This window comes from Cibotium barometz, chromosome 56, assembly GCF_041138505.1.
Source record: "Cibotium barometz isolate CiBa-2024 chromosome 56, ASM4113850v1, whole genome shotgun sequence".
In the NCBI taxonomy this organism is placed as follows: Eukaryota; Viridiplantae; Streptophyta; class Polypodiopsida; order Cyatheales; family Cibotiaceae; genus Cibotium; species Cibotium barometz.
In genome coordinates this window covers 6,357,172-6,377,095 of record NC_141101.1, presented here as the reverse complement: position 1 = coordinate 6,377,095, position 19,924 = coordinate 6,357,172, and the positions used below count along the sequence as shown (strand labels likewise).

The 19,924-nt window shown below is 41.2% G+C and overlaps 2 protein-coding genes across 2 annotated transcripts; both read left to right on the top strand.

The window, feature by feature from the left end:
- Positions 1 to 7,634: 7,634 nt before the first annotated feature.
- Positions 7,635 to 9,376, top strand: LOC147606839 (uncharacterized). Its single transcript, XM_086791140.1, has 5 exons — positions 7,635 to 7,950; positions 8,052 to 8,157; positions 8,297 to 8,501; positions 8,588 to 9,016; positions 9,094 to 9,376. Exons 1-4 carry the CDS (start codon positions 7,635 to 7,637, stop codon positions 8,663 to 8,665), a joined length of 705 nt encoding a protein of 234 aa, XP_086647266.1. The 3' UTR covers positions 8,666 to 9,016; positions 9,094 to 9,376.
- Positions 9,377 to 9,502: 126 nt separating this feature from the next.
- Positions 9,503 to 12,258, top strand: LOC147606838 (uncharacterized). Its single transcript, XM_086791156.1, has 3 exons — positions 9,503 to 9,703; positions 9,787 to 9,912; positions 12,042 to 12,258. Exons 1-3 carry the CDS (start codon positions 9,538 to 9,540, stop codon positions 12,080 to 12,082), a joined length of 333 nt encoding a protein of 110 aa, XP_086647282.1. The 5' UTR covers positions 9,503 to 9,537; the 3' UTR covers positions 12,083 to 12,258.
- Positions 12,259 to 19,924: the final 7,666 nt, after the last annotated feature.

Below are 19,924 nucleotides of genomic sequence, written 5' to 3'. Positions count from 1 at the left end.
CCTGGTCTTCCTATGGAGTGACAGTCCCATAGGTAAGACACAGTTCCAGGCACGAGTCTCCCTATGGTGTGACAGTCCCGTAGGTAAAACACGGCATGAATACCGGCTCTTCCATGGCGTGACAGTCCCATGGATCGAACACAGTCCAGGTCATACACGGGTGGCACTGGTCTGGCTCCTGTCCATACGACACCATCCTGCTAACACATGGGTGGCACCAGTCTGGCTCCCGTTCATGTCAGTAAAAATACTGGCCTCTTCACACGAGACACTGGCCTGGCCTCAAGTGAACGAGACGCAAAAACTGGAGATGGACCAAATGGTCGGTCAATTGGTGACATCCCCCCGGGCTTCTAAAGAGTTGACCTCAACTAAAAAGCCTCAAGATATGCCTGCAACAACTGCGGATAATCTGCAAAATAATCCTCATTTACCCATTTGGCATCAATAGGCAAATAATTTTTAAACTTCACAAGGTATCTCCTGGAAAGCTTTCCTGCAGGTAGCTCTCTCTCCTTGTGAAAAACAATCTGTTTTGGCTGGAGGATCTCCTCAAGCTCTTCAATCTCTGGCGGATCTTCTGTGAGACAGGCTCATCAGGATCTGGCTCCACATATTTCCGAAATAGACTCACATGAAAAGCATTGTGAATCTTCCAATGACTAGGTAAAGCAAGCCTGTAGGACACTTCATTGATCTTCTGAATCACCTTGAAGGGTCCATAATAGCGAGGAGAAAGCTTAGGATATGATCCTTCTCGTCCTGGCCTCTTTCGAAGCCGAGCCTTCTCAAATTTCAGCAATACCCAATCACCTTCTTTGACTTCCATGTCCCTTCTATGCTTGTCAGCAGCCATTTTATGCTTATCCTGAGATCTTGCAATGGCTGTCCGCACCTGACCAAAGGCAACATCCAAGTCACGAACATATTCATCAGCTGCAAAAATCTCATCCTTGGTACGAAGGATGGGTGGCAAGACCACTCTGCCATAAATAATCTCAAACGGAGCCTTTTCTGTGGAAGCATGGATTGTATTGTTGTAGGCAAACTTAACAAGTGGAAGATACTTCTCCCATGCACTCTTTTGATCTGCCACATAACACTTCAACAAATCCAACACGGTTGAATTTGCAGCTTCACTTTGGCCATCCGTTTGGGGATGATAAGCTGATGAAAACTCAAGTTTAGTACCCATATTATCAAACAAAGTTTTCCAAAATAGGCTTGTAGTCCTGGGATCTCTATCCCCAACAATGGATTTACCATGATGCTTGAAAATATTAGCAAGAAAAAGCTTTACCATATGATCAGCTTTAATGGTTTTCTTGACGGGCAAGAAATGAGCTTGCTTGCTAAACCTGTCCACAATAGTCCAAATAGCATCATTCCCATGCTGGGATCTAGGCAAATCCATAATAAAATCCATCGTGATACTTTCCCAAGGTTGCGAGGGAATAGGCAATGGCTGAAGCAAACCTGGAGGCTTTTGCCTGTCAAATTTCACCTTTTGGCAAGTAATACATGCACGCACATAAGCCTCAATGTCTTTACGCATGCTTGGCCAAAAGAAATATCTCTGAATCATGCGAGTAGTAGGCATAATACCTCGATGACCAGCATATGGTGGAGCGTGACATTCATCCATAACCTTTGGACGCAAATCCTTCACCACACATAGGCAATTATCCTTCATGAGATAACCCTCGTTGATAACATAAGAGGCATGTGAATGACCAGCCATCAAATGCATCCAAATGATACAAATCTCTCATAGCAGATAGATCTCCATGAGAGGCCACTGAGACTGCAGCCACATAAGGCCTCCTAGATAGTGCATCGGCCACGACATTTTTCTTTCTTGGAGTATGCACAATCTGAAAATGAAATATGGAAAGAAAGTTTGCCATTCTCATCTGCTTCTTTGAAAGCTTGGTTTGAGATAGAAAGTATCTCAAGCTTTGATGACCTGTCTTGACTACAAATTCAGCCCCAAGAAGGTAGCGTTTCCAAAAGGCGTGAATTACAGCCAAAAGCTCTTTCTCATAGATATCGAAGGTAGCGTTTCCAAAAGGCGTGAATTACAGCCAAAAGCTCTTTCTCATAGATATCCATATGAAGCTCAGCATCATGCAAACGACGGCTCTCGTATGCAACTGCATGCCCTTCTTGATTTAGGACAGCTCCTATGCAATCACCACAAGCATCACATTCAACCATGAATGACTTGTGCAAGTCAGGAACAATCAATACTGGACCACATATGATCGCATGCTTGAGCTGCAAGAAAGCATCCTGTTCCTTTGAAGTCCATTTGAAAGCAGTTTTCTTCTTCGTGAGATCATGTAGAGGAGTGGCAATCATAGCAAAATGCCTTATGAAACGCCTGTAGTACGAACATAATCCCAGAAAACTACGTACTTGATGTACGTTTTGCAATTCGGGCCAATTCCGAATAGTCTCTATCTTTGCAGGATCCATTGTAACTCCATCCTTGGATACAATATGTCCCAGATAATGAATCTCTGAAAGGAAAAACTCACTTTTCTTGGCATTGACGAAAAGTTTATGCTTCCGCAACTCTTCGAACACTGTGACCAAATGAGTTCTGTGTTCCTGCTCATTCTTGGAGAAAACCAAGATATCATCAAAGAAGACTCCTGTAAACTTGCGATGGGGTCGGAATATCCTATCCATCATACGATTAAAAGTAGCAGGAGCATTGGTGAGACCAAAAGGCATTACCAAGAATTCATATAATCCGAAGGCTGTCCTAAATGCAGTCTTATGGACATCTTGTGGCACCATGCGTATCTGGTGATAACCACTCTTCAAATCAAGTCTGCTAAAGCAAGCCGAACCATCAAGCTTATCCAAGATATCATCAATACGTGGAATTGGAAATCTGTTCTTGATGGTAAGCTTGTTCAAAGCTCTATAGTCCACACACATACGGAATGATCCGTCCTTCTTTTGAACAAGAAGCACAGGAGAGCAGTAAGGTGAGGAACTGGGCTGAACCAAACCTTTCTCTAATAGCTCGTTTACCTGCTTCATGATTTCTTCTTGTTGTGCAGCAGCACTCACTCGGTATGCGGGTTTGTTAGGTGGAGAACTACTTGGCACAAGATCTATACGGTGATCTTCGGGCCTTTGGGGAGGTAATTCACCTGGCAATGAGTCAGCAAAACAGTCGTTGAATGCATTAAGAAAATTCAGCCTATCATTAGACATAGCATCCACATTTTGATGATTTGGCACAAGACTATCACTCACAAAAACCAAGTACGCTGAAAGACTCTTTTTCATTGCTTTATTAATTTGGATGTGTGATACAACTGGGATGGAATCCCCTTCTTTGCCAGCATCAATAAAATGCATGCGGTCTTTATGCATAAAAGAAATCATATTGGACTTGTAGTCTTTGCGGGGCTCAAGCCTATGATGCCACGGCTTGCCCAACAATACATCACATTCATTCAGTGGAGCAACTAAGAAATGCTCATTATCAAGATAGCCCTGTATATGGATGCGCAACTTCCCAATCAAAGGGGTAACCTGCACCTCTTTACCAATAAATGCAGCTTCGGCTTCAATTTGAGGTCCCATGTTTTCAACCTCAATACCCAATGCAGCTGCCATTTGCATAGAGATGAAATTGTCAGTTGCACAGTCATCAAACATAAGGAGTGCGGGCTGATCCTTGATTTGTCCCCAAGCCTTGCAAACCATACGCTCTTTTGCATCATGACCTGTATTTCCTTGCACATCAGGAACTGCATGTACATTAGCTTTGGTGTGCTTGTCCTCGTGCTTTGGTTTGCGATCTTGGCATTGCCCAAAACATGTGGTCTTTGCTACCACAAGAAAAGCATTTTCCATCCTTAGCATATTGCTCTCTTTGCTCCGGGGTTAATTCAAATTTGTTCTTCCTTGGGCCCTGTTCTTTTGATGTGTTATTTTCAGCTTTACCACCCTTGTAGGGCTCCCGGAAGTTCTTTTTAGGTGGCTGTCCACCCTTTTGCTGATTTGGGACAGCCTTGTCCTTCCCCTTGGAACCTCCTTGATCCTGCTTGATCTTGAGCACCAATTGCTCTGTAGCAAGAGCAGAAGCTGTGAGTTGTTGCAACGTATGTTTCGGGTGCAATTCAATACCCGATCTATATGCTGGTTGCAACCCAGAACGAAACTTCCTCTTTCTTTCATCCTCAGTGATTTGCATGAAGGGAGTCACTTCCAGCAACACTTTCCAGAATTTGTTAACATACTGTTGCACACTCTCATTGTCTCTTTGTTCCAGCCTGTCCCACTTTTGAGTGAGAGTTTGCTCCGCATTGGGTGGCAAGAACTGAGCATAAAATCTATCTTTGAATTCCTTCCAAGTAGAGATGGGATCCTTGGTGATCTTTTCAGTGATCCACCAATGGGCAGCAGTCCCTTTCAAAAACATGCTAGCATGGCGCACCTTTGACTTTTCTGTGAAGTCCTCATCACTAAAAGCAATGTCGAACTGTGCCACAAATGCTAACACCTTAGAAGCATCATGTTCACCATGAAAAACATCAAATTTGACAGATTTATCACCTGCTTTGAATTCCTTGAGCTTCCTGGCATGAGGCTCATGGTCTTCTCTTTTTCTTTTCCCCTTATCCAATGGGGTAGCCCTGTCTGCATGGGCTCCATGGGCCGTCATAGAAGCTTCATGGGGCACGGTGGCATGTGCTCCACGAACTCGAAACTCAGATGCATGTGACTTACCTGCATATGGCATGGTCTCTCCATGAGACAACTCAGAAGGCAAAATTTTTCTGGAAGTAGACCTGTCACCATGAGATACATATCTTGCATGCATGTGACTTTCATGCCCTCCATGAGCACTGGCATACATATATCTATCAGGCTTTGTGCCTTGTGGAGAGGATGCATGACGAGAGGTGACAGTCACCTCTTCCTTTTGCATAAAAGATTTTAGCCTCTGGGATGCGGGATCTCCATGCTTCAAACGAGGTGGATTTCTGAATTTCAGCTCTCCGTCATCCCCCTCTTTGATATCACCTTTGCGAAGGAGATAGGCAAGTGCCAACTCCCTTGGTTTCTTGCCCACTTCACGAGCCATTGATTCAAAAGTTACATCAACCATAGCATCAGCCTTCCTGGCTTCAATAGCACTTTGCAGATGTGGATCTTCATGCAAGAACTTTAATTCTTGCTCTTGAGCCTGCAAAAGTTTTCTCATATGTTCCATTTCAGCCCTCATAGCATCAGGCTCTTGTTCAAGCATAACTGTCTTTCCTGGAGACAGTTTACCCTTGGATTCACTATCCATAACCCTTTCAAGGGGCTTGTGTCTACCTCGCAGGGCATCAGACCCACGAGAAGCACTAGATGGACCCCTCGAATTTGGTACTTCCAAAGGGTTGCCTTGGCTGTCCATTGTGTTTTAAGTTTGCTAAAAGCGGGATGTCCAGTACACAGGTTCGTTTCCCCACTAGGAAGAGGGAAACAACCGTGCTCTGATACCAATGAAACCGATCCCGTCAAGTGGGAAAGACTCCGTTGGACACCCACACGCTTAATAGCACAACTTTAAAACCACAAATTTGAAATGGACAACTTAAAACAACTTGAAATTTAAATGAAATGAAATGGAAAGATGGACACCAGCACTGGGGCCGGAACGGGCCGACCCCCCCCTCAATATATGATATATTTATTGGGAGTATTTAATAAATACAATGCTCCATGGGTTCCAAGAACCAGATAATGTCCATGTACATATGAAAACAGTACCAAACAAATAGGCTCGAATTTCGATGTAGAAGCTCGAAGCAGAACGACCACTAGTGTGGTCCAATCGCTACGGTCCTGTGCTTTCACTGGACTTCGCGGAGAGCGCCTCACTGGTGTTCCGAGACCACGCACAAACAGGCGTTCTCGTACTAACGCCTGGCTCTCCCGATCTCAGCACCTTTGGACCGAGGTTCACCAATATAGCTTGGACAACCCGGCACCGAACGGGTGTGGACGTAGAGGGAATGAATCCCTTAGCAGATTTAATACAAAGTACTTTAATTAAAGACTGAAAATTCACTTACTTGTTGTGGATGACAGAAGGAAGTCCAATACCCATGTGCGCTCTTACTTGAGAAATACTCCGAGGCACAGCATGTCGAGAGAGGTAGCTTGTAGCCACCGGCCTGTAGCACACAGTTGAAGAGGATTCACAGCACACAGCCGCTCTGTTGAGAAAGAGGCGCCCGCACAGTAGACAGAGGGAGCAGTGCCTGTAGACGATGCAGCCTGCACAGCTGCTTGCTTGTGTGGTGGGCAGCCTACTAGACAACCAGCGTAGCCCTTAGCAGTAGGGATTCCAGTCGCCAGCAGAAGGTACTGAAGTGCAGCCTGTCAGCAGCCGCCTTGGAGCAAAAGCGTATATAGTACAGCAGCCGCCAGGGAGTATGCGGAGGGACTTGGCTGCAGCCTGTAGTGCAGAGGATAGGGCAGCCTGTCAGTAGCTGCCTGTAAAAACTTGCGCAGCAGTGCCTTGTGAAGGTGGTCCACGTCTGAGAGCAGAGGAGAAAAGCAGCGCAGCCTGTAGGAGCAATATCCGTAGAGTAAACAGCCACCTGCCCAGTATTCAGTCACCTGTAGAGAGGCAGGCGTAGCCAGCAGAGCAGAGGGTACTACAGCAGTCGCCTTCATGAAGAACATGCGCCAGAGGGAGAGATGGTCGCCGGTTGATGAATCCACGCTAGATAGAAGCGATGATGATTTTTACGCTTGAAGGAGGGAGTCCTTTTTTAATAATTAATGTGGAGTTAACTTTGGTGATACCCACGCATGCATGTGGGGGGACTAGTGGGGGTAGGTGACCATGCCCACCCCCACACTCACTTAAAAGTGGGGCTCCCCACCTTGGCCCCAAAGTGGGTGCCCACTTTTAAATAAGTGTGAACACCTAACCTTATAAAATAAAGGGTTAGAATAAAAAAACATTAAAACAACATGTGTAACATACTTAACACCTGTTCACATGCAACAAAACTTGTCAGAATACAGAGCAGACTTCACGACTCACTGGCAGGCGTCCCCGCTCAGTAAGTAACACGTCAAGCAGGCAAACACACGAATACATGTCATGCGAAAACAGTTTCAAGCATGCAAATCATGTGTGCATGTGCAAATAGTAACATGGACATATCTCCCGTTCATGGAACAAGTACAAAATATTTGTCGGCACAAAACTGGCACGACATAAAAAACATAAAAACCTGGTCTTCCTATGGAGTGACAGTCCCATAGGTAAGACACAGTTCCAGGCACAAGTCTCTCTATGGTGTGACGGTCCCATAGGTAAAACACGGCACGAATAATGGCTCTTCCATGGCGTGATAGTCCCATGGATCGAACACAGTCCAGGTCATACATGGGTGGCACTGGTCTGGCTCCCGTCCATACGACACCATCCTGCTAACACACGGGTGGCACCAGTCTGGCTCCCGTCTATGTCAGCAAAAATACTGGCCTCTTCACACGAGACACTGGCCTGGCCTCAAGTGAACGAGACACTGGCCTGGCCTCAAGTGAACGAGACACTGGCCTGGCCTCAACAAGTGAACGAGACGCAAAAACTGGAGATGGACCAAATGGTCGGCCAATTGGTGACAATTCGAACATCAACGTCTGAGATTACTGTTTTGAGAGAGAGTTTTGATTCTAGAGGCTATGCTATAAATAGTGCATCTTTTCTAGTATCCTTGCAACGGCCAGGAAGTGATCAATTTTTCTATGTTACTGCACTTGATCGTCAAGAATGGGGGCCTATTTGGAATCAAATAAGTGAGGACTTCGACAACCAGCTAAGTAATGAGTGGCAAGGCTTGAAGGGGAAGAAGTTCCTCGTTTGGGATGGAAATCATAGGTTGAAGGCATGGTTTTCTCGGATCAAAGACGGTACTCTCTTGATAAATCTATCATGCATAATGAAATGTTCTATTATAGTTTGCATTGCACATGATTATGTCATGCTTACTTGTGGAATTGATATGTTGTAGCTTATTCAATAATGCTAACTCGCCATATCCAAGTGAGATGCCAATTCATAGAGGTGCAAAAATCTCAAGAGGGAGAGCTACTTCTTGCCTTAAAATCAACCAATGAGTAAGATAACTTTTTATAATACTTCTATGTATAGCTAGTTTAACTTCTTCTCTTTAGAAACTAAGTCTATTGGTATTTATGTCTTTAACTTCTTCTCTTTAGCAAGTAATCCCCACGTGAATATATGTTGGTATTGCAGACTTGTTCGAGCGCATGTAGAGCATTTATATGGGCACGAGGTCTTCCTCTTTCAAAAATTTGGCATGGCAGATAAATCCTCACTTCTTGAGTTATTGAGTGAAGAGGATAAGAGATGGATGGAAGTGGAGATGGCAATAGAAAGGAAGAATAGTAACCCATGGTACACAGCACCAGCTATTGTCTTGGCACAGCTTGTTTGGAAGGTATCTGCGTGAACTATAAATATCCCTTTGCTCTATGAAAGGTGTCCCAAAAAGGATAATATTTTGATTTCTTGTTTTCATGGAAGGTTGATTTTTCACGTGCAATCAAGAAAGCTACTCAAAATCTTAATCAATCGAAGATGGAGTCTGGAGGAGTATACTAATTAATTTAGTAAGGCTATTAAGAATGTGGAAGTCATCTTTCATGATCGAGCATACAATGCTTTGATTTCTTGTTTTCATGGAAGGATGATTTTTCACGTGCGATCTAGAAAGCTACTCAAAATCTTGATCAATCGAAGATGAGTCTGGAGGAGTATACTAATAAATTTAGTAAGGCTATTAAGAATGTGGAAGATCTTTCGTGATCGAGCATACAAGATGGTACCTGTTGCCAATCCCGCAAATGGTGATGGCTTCTTCGAGCTTCTATTTAGTTATGATTGGAATCAAAAGGGTGCCACGACTAAGGACAAAGTGCATATATTAGCCTCATCACGTCTCAACCCTAATAGGTAATGTCAATTAATGTTTTTGCACAATCACTCCATAGTGATGCTAATATTTTTTTCCTTTGCCATGATATTAATAGGAAAAAAGAGCTTCTACAACAATTAATGATGGTACGTGGAAATGATACAGTTGCATCTGCTAAGTATGGGGATGCCCAAAAGTTTCGACTACATGTGAAAAAGGAAACATATTGGCAATACTTGTTTGAGCGAGGGATTTCCATCATCAACAATTTGCGAAGCCATGATTTGGAACTGCCCGATGGGTTTGAGACATTTGCTCGAGAGCAAAGACGACTTCACCTCTAAGAAGCCTTCCCTATGCTTTGGAAGGATATGAAGTCTACTCTTGAAGCAAATAAGCAGCCAGAAATGCAGAGTCATCCTTACGCTTGGTGTATAGGTGGTACACTAGCAACCCTCTCCTTTCTCTTAGGATTAATAAACTGTTTCTCATATATCTACATTCTTTCATACATAATAGGTGGATACGGTCTTGGCATGATACCAATTCATCTTCAAGGATGCCATATGAGGTCATGGCATGGACAAACATGGAGAAAGAGGGAAGCATGTATCCCTTATCTTGGAAAGATAAGGGCATAACGATTTGGGAGATTAATGTGTGTCCTTGGTGGTTGGATTACCCACTGGGAAAAGTACATCCCACTGAGAAAAATAGACGTGAAGGTAATACTCCAAAGTTCCCTATTCTATAGGCATCTAGACCAATGTCTATATATGCGGGTAAGTTTGCAACATTTGCTGCTCAGTCTTCGAGAAGAACATGGAAGACAATATGGATGAGAATGAATTGGATGCAGAGAACCCTTATGTGGATATATCACATTACGACCTAGATCAACGGACGGAGAGTCAGCTCTATCAAGAAAAGACCTGTGAGACCTCTACTCCTCATACTTATGTAATAGTTAACAACTAACACTAAAGAAACAATATAGTATAACCTAGAGTCTTGTCCTTTGTAATAAAGCAAAGTTCTAGTACGAGAGTCACAACCTGTTCTATGTTATTTGCAGGGATTTGCTTTGTATCCAACTCATGCTTGCAATGCATGAACCTTTTTTTGTGTGGATATGTACCTTCTACGTATATATATGTGTAGGGACTCTCTACACACAATGTGTGTATGTATATGTAGGTGCAAGGGCTCTCTACAACTCTCTACACACTACATAGGGACCCATCAACCATAAGGATTTATGTTTTAGGCATCTTTTGTTGAGTGTGTATAACTTCTTGCCTTACTACGTGCCCATTGACATGGTCATTAACACCACATTTGAATACATCAAGGTAAACAAATTGAACATGATTTAGTTTTTGGCCTATTATGCTAGACTATTATTATGTTAAATATTTAGTTTTTGCTAGGCTATTGTGCTGAATATTTGGTTTTTAGCTTGCCTTGTTCGGCTATTATGTTGAGTTGGGGTTTCTTCTAGAGTCAATGCTAGCCTACTCTTTAAGTTATGTTTTGTCATCTTGTCAAAGCTCCACTTCCATAGCTTGCTTTCAAGTCGGTTTGAAAACACCTCCCCAATATGAGTAGGTTCCGAGTCCTTTTGGATGCCTTTTCATTGATGTGTCGATGTTGTGTAAACTATCAAGTGTGCGGCGGGATGTTATGTATAGTATTTGGATGTCTTGCCTTGCCATTTGAATCGGCAAACTCGAGCATGACCTAGGGTCTTTACACATTCTTAATGATGGGCGGGAAATGTCAGAGATGGGTGTGGACAATCCCCTACCCATGCTCTTGTGTTCCTTCATTTTGTGGGAGTGGTAGCTTTTTAACAAAGCTAGTCTATAATGGCCCTTAGTGGTTCTTATCATGGCAGGTGGGCAAATAAAAAGAGTTGTCTATTTTTTTTTTGGAGTGGGCAAAGACAGTCTATAATGGCCCTTAGTGGTTCTTATTATGGTAGGTGGGCAAACCAAAAGAGTTGTCTATTTTTTTTTGGAGTGGGTTCATTTTTTTAATCACACCTCTACTGTAATGAGGGGAGGGGCTCTTTTGTGATGAGGAGAGGGGCTCTTCTTTGATGAGGGGAGGGGTGACGTGAGTATTTAACTCATGTCCCTAACTTTTAGAGCTTAAGCTAGCTAAAGAATTTTGATTGCTTCTAATGAGCATAAGTAAGAAAACAAAAGACATCAAGAAGAGAAGCTAGGATAAATTCTAGAAGATAGGTGTATAAAAAAAAGGAATGGAAATTAAATGGCATAAAGGTTAAAGTATGCTAAGGTGGACTGAAGACCAAAAAGAAGTGTCCTGGTGTGTGCTCGATAACAAAAAAACACATAAAAAAAATAAGTGGGATAATCTAATTTCAATTGGCAGGATTATTTGTAAATCACACTATCTTTTTTTTAAAGATAATTATCGAGAATAATGGCTAGATGGATTTCAATTACTCCCTTTGCTACCATTATGATAACTTGTATTTCTTATGTTTATCATTTTCTTAAACTTCCTTTCTTCTCTTCTTACATTTTCAGCCTCTCTGTCCTCTTTGATCAACAACTTTTTAGTAAACATTGTTATGTTCCTTATAAAAGTTGAGATAAAAACCTCAACTACTAGTGCATATATGGATAACATGCTAGGATAACATTGTTGCACGTATGTCAATGGCATGGTTAGTGAGGTTATAGTTGATATGTTGCTAGTTGTTGTTATGGTAATATATTTGAAACCCTCTTAAAAATATTATTCTACTCGTAGATAATTCGGGAATGCTTAAATTATCTTTGCATTAAGGAAAATCATATTAATATCATGGGTGATGCTATTATAAATATTTAATACGTTTGGTGTATATTGACGCATGGTTAGGGCCTCCAATGTTTGTTACAGTTTGGATTGTAAGGAAGGGTGATTCTTGGGTTACTAGTTTGGTTTGTAAGGAAGGGCGATTCCTGGGTTACTTATGCCTGGCAAACACGTGTGTGGCTATGAATTGTATACTTATAAAATATTTGTTTATTGTTGGTTATTTTATAGGTGAAGAGGATTCTGAAGATCAAGGAGAATTCGCACAATAATATTACTTGGAACACATTTTTGTTACAACCTTTGTATATATATGTGCTAGCTTGTGCACATTTTGATTTATTTTGGAAAGTCTTGGTTTATCAAGCTTAGACTTGAATTTTAATATTTTGTAAAGGGTGATATGCTTTAATCTTAGCTTCAATTTATGGACACTCTATTTTGAGCATAAGAGAGTTTTGTGTAAGAAAAAGCACCTTTTTGTATTTTCAGAGGCTATGGCCTATTTTGGAATAAAGTATTACGTAAATACTCATGTGTGGGGAGAGGTCACACACATGAGGGGAGATGATTGTACCCAATGTTGGAGTCGTGGTTTTTAAGCTAAGGATTATTTGTTATTCACTCAAATATTGAATATGTTGAATTTGAGATCTTTTGATGTGTTATTTGGCTTGAATAATCTAACTTTTTATAAGTTGATTTTCAGTCTATTTTCGTAGAATTGGATCTGTGTTAGTGGTATCAGAGCTATGGGTCTAGAAAGATGGAGGTAAGATTTGAAAGCTTGCAGGCTTAATTAAAAGGTTTGAAGAGTTGTAGTGTATTAACCAAAGGGCAAAGATCAAGAGATAAAGGGGGTGGCAAACCACTCTGCAGAAAACCACCAAACCACCTCTCTTAAAAAAGGATTTTCCCAAATTCATAGCCTCTCATGAATCTAACCGTATGGATGTAATCCGCTTCTGAAGGAGGTTTAAGCCCAACTATCAAATCGCTAAACCACTGCAAGATGAGTGTTGGAATTAGGGTTAGGGTTGTAACAATGCACACACACAAGATAGGGAAGATTGAGAGAACACAAACTCACTAGATTAGAATGAAAAAATGTGTCAGATTCAAAAAATAAGTACACCCCAAAATGAGTAGATAAGAGGGTGTACATACGTACGGGGAAAAAACCTCCTAGTAAGGGAAAAAGTATCCCAGCGGTCCTAAGTGTGTTCACACATATCACTACCATATAATGCTACAAATCTCCCCTGGAGTGATAATGTGAACATGTACAGGGTATGACCGATCAATCTTGAAAAGGCAGTAAGACCAAAGGTTTACAAAAAACTTTGAACTTTTCACGACGAGGAAGAGACTTCATCGTGAATAAATCTACCATGTTGTCATGTGTAGACACATAGACCAAGCTGATCTCTGCCTCAGAGTCTTTTCTTGAAAAAGTGGTAATGCACCTCAATGTGCTTAGTACGAACATGAAACACAGGGTTCCTCGCAACTGCTAATGTGCTCTGGTTTTGTTAGTGAAAATCGTAGTGCTAGACTGTCCAACACCTAAATCAGCCATAAGACATCTGAGCCACACACACTCAACTGTAGTTGTAAAAGTTGCTCTATACTAAGCTTTATAGCAGCTGGAAGTGGCCACTGTAGGCTGCTTCTTGCTGAGCCATGATATACATGAATCACCAAGGCAAAAGCAAAACCCACTAGTGGACACTCGTGTGTCATAACATCCATCCCAATCTGAATCACTAAAATCATGCAGCTGTGACTCACCCCCCTTTGGATAAAACAATTCAAAATACTAAGTGCCCTGCAAATAGCGAAGAACCTGCTTGACAGCCTGCCAATGCTTCATACCTGGGCTATGCATAAATCTGCTCAACTGTGAGATCGCATACTCTATATCTGGCCTCGTGTTGCATACATAAAGAAGGGATCCAATAGCCTCTGCTGATACAAACTAGCATCAAAAGAGTCTCCCGCATCTTGAAGACTAAGTCAAGTACCTATCTCCATAGGTGTAGCCACAAGTTTACAGTCTTCAAGATTAAACCTCTTCAATAGCTTATGTATATATTTAGACTATAGCATAACAATGCCATCATTGCACTACTGCATAAACTGAATCCCCAAATAATAATGCAAGGATCCCAAATCTGACATCTTAAATGATGACTACAAATCAGCCTTAAAGATTGAAGTCTGATTTATATCGGGTCCCGTGAGCAGCATGTCATCAATGTGTAGAACGAGACTAAAAATGTGTCCTTACTCCTCTTCACATAGAGGGTACTCTCTGTTGGACTATTGCAAAAATCATTTGCAACCAAGAATGCATGAATCTTCTCGTACCATGCTCTAGGAGCCTGCTTAAGGCCATAAAGAGCCTTTTTCAACCTGCATACTCTAGACTCTTCTCCTTTCATATTAAAACCAGGAGGTTGCGATACATACACCTCCTCATGTAAATCACCATTCAAGAATGCAGTCTTAATGTCCAACTGATGTACATTCCACCCATGATGTGTTGCCAAAGCAGTGAGACACCTAATGGTAGTCATACGAGATGTGGGTGCAAAGGTCTCATCATAATAAATGCCCTTTTGCTAGGCATACCCCATTGCAACAAGTCTGGCCTTGTAGTGATCAATGCTACCATTTGCTTTACGTTTTAACTTGTAAACCTACTTAGTGCCAATGTCCTTCTTGCCATGAGATAGATCTATCAAATACCAGGTGTCATTCTTAAGTATAGAGTTATACTCATCCTGCATAGCATGCATCCAATGATCATCATCTTGTGCTTTCTCAAAGGAAACAAGTTTCTCCTCATTACATAAAGTAGAAATGAGAATATGATCCACATGAGAATAATCTGCATGATGAGAACTTGCATGAGTTTTGCTAGGTGAAGGAGCTGCCGACTTGCTATCTCTCAATGTCTGCACACAAGCCATTTTGGCATACTCCTAGATTCTTCTATGGCTTCTCTCTCCTCATCCACTACATCCTCAATAATTGCCTCATCAAAAGACTACAGCTGCAAAGGCTGAATTTCAGCACTTGGTTGAGCATTCAATTGCTCTACATATGACTGCCCTCCATTAAACAAAGGTAGGAGCGAATCAAACATGTTCTGTGAGCATACATTCTGCTATTTTTTAGATGAAAGCATGGGCTGAACTGAGTTTTTGACAAAAACATCTCTACTTACCAAAATCCGCTTTGAGGCTGGATGGTAGAGTCTATATCCCTTGCTTTCTAAACTATATCCCCACAAATATGCATTTAACTACCTTATCATCAAGCTTACTGCATTGTTGCTTAGGCACAAGAGCATAAGCAACACAACCAAAAACATAAAAATGAGCCACAGAAGGCTTCTTGCCATGCCAAGCTTCATAAGGAGTTTTAGACCGCAAGGCCTTGGTAGGGTATTTGTTTAACACATAGTTTGCGCACATAGTTACCTCTAACCAAAAACTATGAGGTAAATCTTGGGCTTTCACCATACATCGTGCCATCTCCGTGAGAGACATGTTCTTCCTCTTAGCCACACCATTTTGCTGAGGTGTGTATGGCACTGTACATTGATGCCTTATGCCTTTTTTATCCATATATGCATGAATTTCCTTGGACATATATCCCCCCCCCCCCCCCCCCCGATCTTTACATTCACATACATTTTCAGCCACCATGGATATGAAGTGCCTAAAGCACATAAAAACCTTTGACTTCTGCTTTAATGGATACACCTAGCTATATCTAGAGTAATCAATAAAAGTGACGAAGTAGAGATATCCCCCAATAGATGGTGTTCTCATAGGACCACATACATCACTATGTATAAGCTGTAATTTCTTAACAACTCTCACAAATCCATCCTTTGTAAATGATGCCCGATGCGTTTTACCAAGAATACACCCCTCACATACATTGTCTAGTAGGCGTCTCAAGAGTTGGCAACTCAGACACCATATCATGCCTTTGAAGGTGTGACAAACTGCCATAATTCAGATGGCCAAATCATGCATGCCATAATTCTGTATCACTCATAGCACGAGTCGTAGAGACTGAGCAAGCATCATGCTATAACTTCTCAAATACATCCATCTTGTATAGGCCATGAAACAAGGTACTTGAGGTAATGATAGAATAACCATCATTTCTATCATGAACTGTACATCTGTCATCCACAAATTTCACCGTCAAGCATGACAAGGCTAAGGTTGAAACTGACAGCAAGTTCTTCTTAATGCCTAGCACATATAAAACTTTTGAAAGAGTAAATGCGCCCCCATTTGCAGCAGTGTGAGCACAACTCTACCAACTCCTTGACAGGATATGAGGAACCATTTGCACATGTGACGGTTCCTGCACTTGGGATAGATTCCAAAGATGAGAACAAACCTTTTTGTGAAGTAATATGCTTACTAGCACCACTGTCAAAGTACTAAGCATCTGATTCCACTGACATGCATACATCATGAAGGGTCATAGTCCATGCCCAATCATGTTGATCAAAACTTATAGATTCCTTCTTCTCTGCACTTGGTGCAGATGCATCAACCACAGCTATGCCGGATTCTTTCTTTTTCTCCTTCTCTAGCCTTTTCTTGCACTCATGTATGTAGTGCCCTGGTTTCCTACAATAGTGACACTTGACCTTGTTTTTAGGCTTATCACCTTCTTTCTCTGCATCCTTACCCGAGGATTCTGATTTTGGCTTATAGCCACCATGCGAAGAAGCTTTACCTTTGCCTTTCTGATTGGCAACAAAAGCTTGGTCACCAACTCGCATATTAGATCTGTTTTTCCTAGGCTCCTCTTCTTGCAAGAGTACTAAAACCAATTCATCAAATGTAAGGGCATTTGAATTTCCCTTCATCATGAGTCTAAGTGTAGAGGCTAAACTCTGATAAGAATCCAGAAATGCATTGAGAACTGTGGGCACCAATGTACTATCATGATATATCTCATCCACACTAGCAAGTTGCTCCTTAAAATCTTTGATCTTGGTCAAGAAGCTATCCATTGAGTCTCCCTCATTCATGTGCTCAGACTCTAACTATTTGCGTAGATATGCAGCATGTGCTTCATTGCGCACCTAGTATAATGTAGCAAGTGCATCCCATTCCTATTTTGAAGTCTTACATGACCGAATATGAGGAATATTGCTTCGCTTCACAGAAAGTGCAAGCAATGCATGTGCATGTGCATCTCTTCCATCCCATCTCGTTTGAGCAGCAGTGGGAGGTATTGGTGGTGCATGTGGAGGAGCCACATCTATATTAGATTCTACTTCAGATGTACCTACAGCACTTGGTTGCACTAGAAGTAGTTGTGAAATAGGACGAGTTTCATTACCATTGACCACATTCCAAAGGCCTTTAGCAACCAATACATGCCTCATCATATAGGACCATAATGGGTAGTTAGTCCCATCAAGTTTTTCCTCAGCAAACAACATGTTGAATACATCACTACTGCCACATGACTTTCTACTAAATGCAAAATCTTTCAACACACTGTAAGCACTATGCAACCTTGGATGGCTGCCAACCGGCTGAATCACCTGTAAAGTGTATGAAAATTAACACAAAGTAGAGAATAGAGTGTTACTGGCAAAAGTATGATGGCCGATATTGTCGAAGACACTTTAGATGCTGTTGACACTAAATCTTTGCCGCTACACAGCCTAAACACCCAAAAGCGAGTAGAACCAATCCAAAATGACGCCTCTCCAGAACGTTTTTGCAGAAACCTTGCGGTGCCCAAAATGTGCTCGAATCGTGCCGTGGACCCCAAAAATTTCGTATACTTCGTATACAATGTATAATTTGTATGTAACACACTAAAATATACACCTTCTTCTCCTAAGAGGATATCTCAATCGTAGACAAAAAAATAGGGTCATGAGAGGAGGGAGGCAGACTACTAGATCAAGTGTCAAGGAAGCTAGCTCTGATACCAATTGTTGGAATTGTTAAGGTTGCAACAATGCACACACACAAGATAGAGAAGATTGAGAGCACACGAACTCACTAGATTAGAATGAACAAATGTGTGCCAGATACAAAAGATAAGTACACAATGCAAAATGTGTAGATAAGAGGTATACATACGCATGGGGGAAAAAACCTCCTAGTGAGGGAAAAAGTGCCTCAACGGTCCTAAGTGTGTTCACACACATCACTACCATATAATGCTACAATGAGCGAATCCATAATGGAGGGACAATGATCTTCTACAAATCAATTTCTGTTGAAAAGTGCTAATTGCTTAGCATGATATCTTTTTCTTTTTTGGAATTAAAAAGAGAAGAGCTTAATTAAACTGGACAAATCAATTTTTGTACTTTATTTATTTATTTATTTGCAATTGCCACTACCTGCATAACCCACTATGCAAGAGAAAATTTTAGCACTTCAAGAGTAAATTGCAAGCGAGCGTGATCTCTAACGCAAGTTAGAGCGTCAAGTGAAGCGTTCTAAGCACAAGCGTGACTCTTCCAGCTCTGACAAGGAGGAAAGTTATCATGTTAGGCACACTGTCAAAGCTACCTTGCATGCTCAAAGTTCCCGGAAAGATTCACGGATTAGCCAAAAGGCATTCACTTTCCATAACTATGATGGCAAGAAAGATGCATGATTACTTATTGCATGGCTCAGCCAATTGGATAATTATTTTTCACGCAAAAAGTTCTTGAAAAAGGACAAGATTGAATGTACTTGTAATCACTTGATTGAAAGTGCTACTTTGTGGTGGAATGTGATCAAGCATGGTAAACATCGATCTTCGACATGGAAAGTGTTTCAGAAACTCTTAAAGAAGCACTTTCTACCTTCTCAGTACAAGGCTACATTGTGTCAACGATGGGACACTTTACGCCAAGTTAAGAAAGAGAATATCCAAGTCTACATCGATAAATTTTGGGACATTCTATTACAGATAGTCAAGGAAAAAGAGAAATGAAGGAAATTCATTGTTGGACTTATGCCTACTATTAGGGCTGACGTCAACATGTTTCATCCGCATGGTCTTCGTTTTGCTATGGATCTCACTTTAAATTTTGAACATAAAACATGTGTTTCTAGGGATTTAAGGATGCAGGATAAGTCTTTTACAAAGTCTTATAAACCATCTTTTCCTTCAAATACTTTTGATAAATCTAGGATGCGCAAGGGTAAAGATGTGATTAAAGGAGATGCTCAAAAGAACAAGAACAACAAACCCTATGGTCAATCTAATAATCGAATCATCAAGTGTTTCAGATGTCATAAGAAAGAACACCTCATGCCAGACTGTCTTAAGAAGAAGAATAATTCTACATCGGTGGATCGACTCAATGTTATTTTGAAGAAGATAATGATGATTCTTTCAAGCAAGAGGGTAACTCTGATCCTAATTATTTGGATGAAGGTAAGCTTTCGATTCATGCTTTATTGAGAATTGAGGGAAAAATAAAAGGAAAATCAATTTCTATATTGCATGATGACGGTAGCTCTCATGACTTCATTTCTGAAAAAGCATTGAAAACACTTAACCTAGATGCATCGTACTCTAGTCATAAAGTAAAATCTACATTTCAAGGTACAAAGTATAATTGCACAAAAGAGGATAAGAATTTAGAATTAGAAATGGATTCACTAAAAGAAAAGAGAACATTCCTAGTGGCTCCTTTGTAAAGGAGTGGATGTTATCCTAGGTATGCCATGGAGACATGAGCATAATCCCTAGATTGACTATGAAACTCATACCATGTGGTTAATGGAAGGTGACAAAGAAATTTGTCTCTCCAATGTCAGAACTAAGGTCCACTTTTGACTCATACTAAAGAAAAAAGAGCTATACAGAAAAAGGAGAAGACATTTTTTATTCTTTTCAACCAACTTAGTGCTTAGGATGACTCCAAATCAAATGTGTCTCATGACCCTTTCATCTCTAAGTTCTCTAACTACTCATGGATGACTTACCTCCTGGCTTACCCAAACCTCGTCTAGAAGACCATAGAATTGACATAATTCACGGTATCTCACCGCCATGTAAAGCTCCTTATCGAGTCAACATGCTTGAGAAAAAAGAGATCCAAAGGC